The following is a 7,500-nucleotide window of genomic DNA, read 5'->3' on the forward strand; positions in this document are numbered from 1 at the left end:
TATATATATATATATATATATATATATATATATATATATATATATATGTATGTATATATACATATATATATATATATACATATATATATACACACAAATATATATATATATATATATATATATATATATATATATATATATATATATATATATATATATATGTATGTATGTATGTATGTGTGTATATTTTTGAGTTTTGCTTGTTTATTATCATGAGTTAGTTTGTTGGTTTTTAACCATTTTGAATATTTTTTTTTTTAGTTTTATAGAACTTTAGTTTCCTTGCATTGAAATTTTGGATTTTGTTTGTTTTGGTATTCTATTTTAAGAATAATGAAAAGTGTAAGAGAATTCATTTATTTTATTACATTGTTCTTTTGCTTTTTTTTCTGCTCATGACTAGTTTGTTAAGTCGTTATTGCTTTTGATATTTTATATAGTATTATATAATTTTTGTTTCCTTACCTGGCAATTTTTTATCTAATTTTTAAATTTTCTTTATTTTTTGTTGTTAGTTCTAAATACAGGGTTTTAAATTATGTAGTTTTATATATTAGTAGTTTTATTTTTAGAAAATTTGTAGTTTGATTGTTAAATTTTCATTATTTTTCATTTGTCAAGTTGTTAGTACGAACTACAGATGTATATTTCAAGTAATTTTGCCTTCTCACTTAGAAAATTTGTTAATACTGTTTTTTTTTCCATTTTGATTATTAAATTGTCATTGTTTCTTAACGGTTATATGTTAGCTATGAATACTTGCAAGGTTTTCGATAACAATTTCCCTCCTTGAATATTATGAATTGAAATTTATTATTTCTGTATCACAGAAGTAAATACATTTTATAATAAAAAAAAATTTAAGAGATACAAGTTTTCGAATGCAAAGATAAAGCCCCAAATGTAAAAGATATTCAACACATTTCAATGCATTTGTTTAGTTGTTAAAGTACTTCAAAGGGTTTTGCAACTATTCCCTTCCTTAGATAATATGAATAGAAAATATTTTTTTTATGTATCACAGAAGTAAATATATTTTCAATATAATAACATCTTAGAGAATACAAGTTTTCGAATTATTATTATTATTTTTATTATTATTATTATTATTATTAGTAGTAGTAGTAGTAGCTAAGCTGCAACCCTAGTTGAAAAAGCAAGATGCTATAAGCCCAAGGGCTCCAACAGGGAAAAATAGCCCAGTGAGGAAAGGAAGTAGGCTAAGGAAATAAACAAACGATATCAGAAATAATGATCAATTATAATAACATTTAAAAACATTAACATCAAAAACAGATATTTCATATATAAACTATAAAAAGACTTAAGTCAGTTTATTCAACATGAAAAGCATTTTCTGCAAGTTTGAAATTTTGAAGTCCCAAATGAAAAAAGATATTTAACACATTTCAATACTTTTGCCAATGCAGCCAGAAAACGGAGGTGTCGTCATGGTGAACTTCGTTCCTTTCTACTTAACTGATGACTATTCCAGTGCATCGATAAGCCACGTTGTTGGTAAGTTCGTATGATGATACAATCTTCAGGTGTTGTCATTATTATTAAAATTATTAGAATTATTGACATTATTAATATTATTAGAATTATAACTTAAAATATTATTTTTAGAATCAATGAAATTATTAAAGCTATTATTAGAATTATTTCTTAAAATATTATTATTTTTAGAATTAGTGAGAGTTAATGTGGGTAAGAGTAAGGTTATGAAATGTACGAGAAGGGAAGGTGGTGCAAGGTTGAATGTCATGTTGAATGGAGAGTTACTTGAGGAGGTGGATCAGTTTAAGTACTTGGGGTCTGTTGTTGCAGCAAATGGTGGAGTGGAAGCAGATGTACGTCAGAGAGTGAATGAAGGTTGCAAAGTGTTGGGGGCAGTTAAGGGAGTAGTAAAAAATAGAGGGTTGGGCATGAATGGAAAGAGAGATCTGCATGAGAAAGTGATTGTACCAACTGTGATGTATGGATAGGAGTTGTAGGGAATGAAAGTGACGGAGAGACAGAAATTGAATGTGTTTGAGATGAAGTGTGTGAGGAGTATGGCTGGTGTATCTCGAGTAGATTGGGTTAGGAACGAATTAGTGAGGGTGAGAACAGGGGTAAGAAATGAGTTAGCAGCTAGAGTGGATATGAATGTGTTGAGGTGGTTTGGCCATGTTGAGAGAATGGAAAATGGCTGTCTGCTAAAGAAGGTGATGAATGCAAGAGTTGATGGGAGAAGTACAAGAGGAAGGCCAAGGTTTGGGTGGATGGATGGAGTGAAGGAAGCTCTGGGTGATAGGAGGATAGATGTAAGAGGGGCAAGAGAGCGTGCTAGAAATAGGAATGAATGGCGAGTGATTGTGACGCAGTTTCTGGTAGGCCCTGCTACTTCCTCCGGTGCCTTGGATGCCCGCGGAGGTAGCATCAGTAGGGGATTCAGCGTTATGAAGCTTCATCTGTGGTGGATAATGTGGGAGGGTGGGTTGTGGCACCCTAGCAGTACCAGCCGAACTCGGCTGACTCCCTTGTCAGGCTGGGAGGAATGTAGAGAGGAAAGGTCCCCCCCCCTTTTTTTTTCATTTGTTTGATGTCGGCTACCCCCCAAAATTGGGGGAAGTGCCTTGGTATATGTATGTATTAAAGGTAATATTGGAATTATTACTTAAAATAATATTTTTAGAATTATTGAAATTATTATAGCTATTATTATTAGAATTATTACTTTAAGTATTATTACTTTTGAAATTATTAAAGTTTTAGATTTTATTAATATTATTAAAATCTTTAATAAAACTATTAATATTAGTATTGTTATTAAACCAATTAAAATTATTAAATTTATTATTAGAATTATTAAGATTAATACTATTAAAATTGTTATATATATGTTTAGAATTATTATTATTATTATTATTATTATTATTCACGGGGGCCATGCATTCTTGTACAGTTGGACACATGAATTCCTGGCACACCTCTACTGCTCAGCTAGTAACCAAACAGAGGTGGTTGGGCTAGGCTAAATACGGGTACTCGCCACGCAGTAAAGGGGCGACAGGGTGCACTACCTCAGAACGAGATGTGATGGGAATTCCTCTGTTCAACTGTGAATAATATTGTAGCTCTCATTGGATATGATACAAAGAATAAAGCTGAACACATTAAGAGTAATGCCCTTTGTGATATTCTAAATACCTAAGAATGTATATGACAAATGGATCTCCCTCTTGTGTTATGATTTCTCTGCGTAATATTATTATTAATAATTGCTAAACTACAACCCTAATTGGAAAAACAGGATGCTATAAGCCCAGGGGCCCCAACAGGGAAAATATATTACAACCATTAAAGTATAGTAAAGTTTATTATGTCGTTTATTTAACTTGACAAACCATAATTAACGATATTAAGGGAATAAACATTATATAGATATAGATAAATTGTCAGAAGAGGATATGTAGCCATTTGTGGTCATGATTAGCGACTACATTTTTCCGTCTTTATATATATATATATATATATATATATATATATATATATATATATATATGTATATATATAGACATTATACCTATATATACATATATATAGATATAGATGTATATATATATATATATATATATATATATATATATATATTTATATATATATGTATATATATATATATATATCTATATATACATATATATGTGTGTATATATATATATATATATATATATATATATATATATATATATATATATATATGTATATATATATATATACATCTATATATATATATATATATATATATATATATATATATATATATAATCTGATCAGCGTAATACTTGACTTTCCGATCGTTCACTTCTGATGCTTCTCATTTAGCTGTCCTGCTTCTTGAACTTTTTACTTTTCATTCCTGAAAAAAAAAAAACTGACGAACCTTATATAAATAAGTCTTTAGATTTAACTCGATGGTGATGTTAGATTATTACAAATTGATGACGCTTATAAGAATAAGTTAATTTTTCATGAGTGAAGTCAAGTCTGTCCTATCTGGTTGGTGATCCAAAAGGTGACTTTATATCCCTCTTGTATTAACTCTGTTGAATCCCTTTGCCTATGTGATACTGTAACTATTACCAATGGGTGCTACAATGATATGTTTTTATGATATACGTAATTCGTGATGATGTATAATGAATGGTATGAAGATGTTGAATGTCCTAATTAATATGCGTAAGTCGTGATGATGTATAATGAATGGTATAAAGATGTTGAATGTTCTCATTGATATACGTAAGTCGTGATGATGTATAATGAATGGTATAAAGATGTTAAATGTCGTCATTAATATAGGTAAGTCGTGATGATGTATAATGAATGGTATGAAGATGTTGAATGTCCTCATTGATATACGTAACTCGTGATGATGTATAATGAATGGTATAAAGATGTTGAATATCCTAATTAATATACGTAAAGCGCGATAATGTATAATGAATGGCATAAAGATGTTGAATGTCCCCATTAATATACGCAAGTCGCGATGATGTATAATGAATGGTATGAAGATGTTGAATGTCCTCATTAATATACGTTACTCGTGATGATGTTTAATGAATGGTATAAAGATGTTGAATGTCCTCATTGATATACGTAACTCGTGTTGATGTATAATGACTGTTATAAAGATGTTGAATGTTATCATTAATATAAGTAACTCTTGATGATGTTTAATGAATGGCATAAAGATGTTGAATGTTATCATCTGGATTTAAATCGTAAATTAGGATTTATTGTTTTAAAAGGTAATAATATTATTATCATTATTACTTGCTAATCTACAACCCTAGCTGGAAAAGCAGGATGCTATAAGCCCAGGGGCCCCAACAGGGAAAATAGCCCAGTGAGGAAATGAAACAAGGAAATAAATAAACGATAAACAAATAATGATGAATAATGCCAGTTTCACCCACAGAACATATCAACTACATCCGGGACCTTATTGGCGAAGACCACGTAGGAATCGGAAGTGATTTCAACGGTATTCCCTTGTAAGTCAGTTGAGCATTCACTTTTTCACTTTTGCATGTTGTAAACAAATAATATCGAGAGAGATATGGTACACTTGTACCTCCTATGAAATAGGGTTGGTCTTTTATTTTATCAAATTCTGTTTACATTATTATTATTATTATTATTATTGTTGTTGTTATTATTTTTATGATTATTAGTTTTATTATGATTATTATTACTATTATTATTGTTATTATTATTATTATTATTATTATTATTATTATTATTATTACTAGCTAAGCTACAGCCCTAATTAGAAAAGCAAGAAGTTATAAGCCAATGGGCTCCAACAGGGAAAAATAGCCCAATGAGGAAAGGAAATAAACGATATGAGAAAAAATGAACAATTAAATAAATATTTAAAAAACAGTATTATTATTATTATTATTATTATCATTATTATTATTATTATTACTAGCTAAGCTATAACCCTAGTTGGAAAAGCAAGATGCTATAAGCCCAAGGGCTCCAACACGGAAAAATAGCCTAGTGAGGAAAGGAAACAGGGAAATAAATAAACGATATGAGAAATAATGAGCAATTGAATAAAATATTTTAAAAACGGTATTATTATTATTATTATTATTATTATTATTATTATTATTATTATTAGCTAAGCTACAACCCTAGTTGGAAAAGCAGGATGTTATAACCCCCAGGGATCAATCAAGGAAAAAACAGCCCAGTGAGGAAAGGAAATAAGGAAATAAATAAAGATGAGAATAAATTAACAATAAATCATTCTAAAAACAGTGACAACGTCGAAACATATATCTGCAAAAATAGGCATTTCTCACAATAAAATTAATTACCAAATATAAAATCTAATCTTGATTCTTTTGCATTCCCAGCACACCAATTGGTCTGGAAGATGTCAGCAAGTTCCCTTACCTCTTCGCCGAACTCCTGCTGGACGAGGAACGCTGGAACGACGAGTCTCTGAAGAAGCTAGCTGGATTGAATCTGATTCGGGCTTTCAAGAAAATGGAAGAGGTATGATGTGGTGTATAATTTGGCCTTCATTCTAGTGTACGCAACCCGTCAAAAAGGGCAGCTAAATATTTAGATAGATATGCACACATTCAGAGAATCAACCCTTCTCACCCCCCTCCCTCTTGCTGGACGAGGAACGATGGAATGAGTCCCTGAAGAAGCTGGCTGGACTGAATCTGATTTGTGCTTTCAAGAAAATGGAAGAGGTATGATGTGGACTGCGGGACTGCATAAGGCACTAGAAGGGTTGGAAGACCCAGGCCTACATGACTGAAGACTATGAAACGTGTAGTAGAAGATGATGAATGGAGAAGTATTGATTTGGAAGCTCAAGATACAGACGACTGGCGAAATTTAACTGAGGCCCTTTGCGTCACCAGCCGTGGGGTGGGGGAGATGATAATGTAGTCTAATTTGTCCTTCATTATAGTCTACGCTACCTGTCAAAAATGACAGTTAAACATTTAGATAGATATGCACACACACAATTCAAACCCCCCCCCCCTTTTCTAACTAACACAATGCATTTTTGGCAATTCGTAGGAGATTGGGGTTTCCGAGTGTACCTCTCAACAGAGTATGACTACTCCTTCTTCCCCCAGAGCGTGACAGGAAATAAATAAATATATTTATATATATATGATCAGACACTTGCTTCTTATTATATAAGAGATACCTTTACCCAGTTTAATTTGTTAAGAAAATTTTCTAATTCCAAGATTAGCATTGCTAGACCAGTGGCTGAGAACACATTATTATTATTATTATTATTATTATTATTGCTAGCTAAGCTACAACCCTACTGTAGTTGGAAAAGCAGGATGCTATTATGCCCAAGAGCTCCAACGGGGAAAATAGCCTTGTGAGGAAAGGAAATAAAGAAATTAACTACAAGAGGAGTAATGAACGATTAAAATAAAGTATTCTAAGAACAGTAACAACATTAAGATAGATCTTCCTTATATAAACTATAAAAACTACCAAAAACAAGAGGGAGAGAAATAAGATAGTGATGAGAGTTCTTTTTTAGTCCAGTAAGACTTAAATTTCTATTTTCTTCTGAGAAAAAAAATAAAAAAACATATCCGAATCCTGGAAAGTAAAAGAAAGGACTTAACCTACATACTTGTCCTATTTCGCTTTTTATCTTATATTAGGAAATATACAATTAACATTTATAAAATACTGTATGTACATCAAAGTATATTTACATGAATATTTTTTTTTTCTATTTAACATGGGTCTACTGTATTTACAGTTGCAAATTTTATTATTTTGCAGTAATCCATATTCTTGTCTTCATTGTTTTTCATCTTTTATTAGGAAATATACAATTACAATTTATAATATACGGTATATACATCATAGTATATTTACATGAATTTTTTTTTTTATTTAACATAGGTATACTGTATTTACAGTTGCAAATTTTACTGTTTTGCA

The 7,500-nt window shown here is 30.5% G+C and overlaps 1 protein-coding gene across 1 annotated transcript in view; it reads left to right on the forward strand.

Moving 5' to 3' along the window:
- Nucleotides 1-7,500, forward strand: part of LOC137615135 (dipeptidase 1-like) — a 25,651-nt gene that overhangs the window by 14,601 nt on the left and 3,550 nt on the right. Inside the window, exons 8-10 of the mRNA XM_068344767.1 lie at nt 1,431-1,518; nt 4,967-5,042; nt 5,916-6,057. Coding sequence (XP_068200868.1) covers nt 1,431-1,518; nt 4,967-5,042; nt 5,916-6,057 — 306 coding nt within the window. The remainder of the gene's footprint in view (nt 1-1,430; nt 1,519-4,966; nt 5,043-5,915; nt 6,058-7,500) is intronic.

The sequence above is a fragment of the Palaemon carinicauda genome, chromosome 21, assembly GCF_036898095.1.
Source record: "Palaemon carinicauda isolate YSFRI2023 chromosome 21, ASM3689809v2, whole genome shotgun sequence".
NCBI classification, from domain to species: Eukaryota; Metazoa; Arthropoda; class Malacostraca; order Decapoda; family Palaemonidae; genus Palaemon; species Palaemon carinicauda.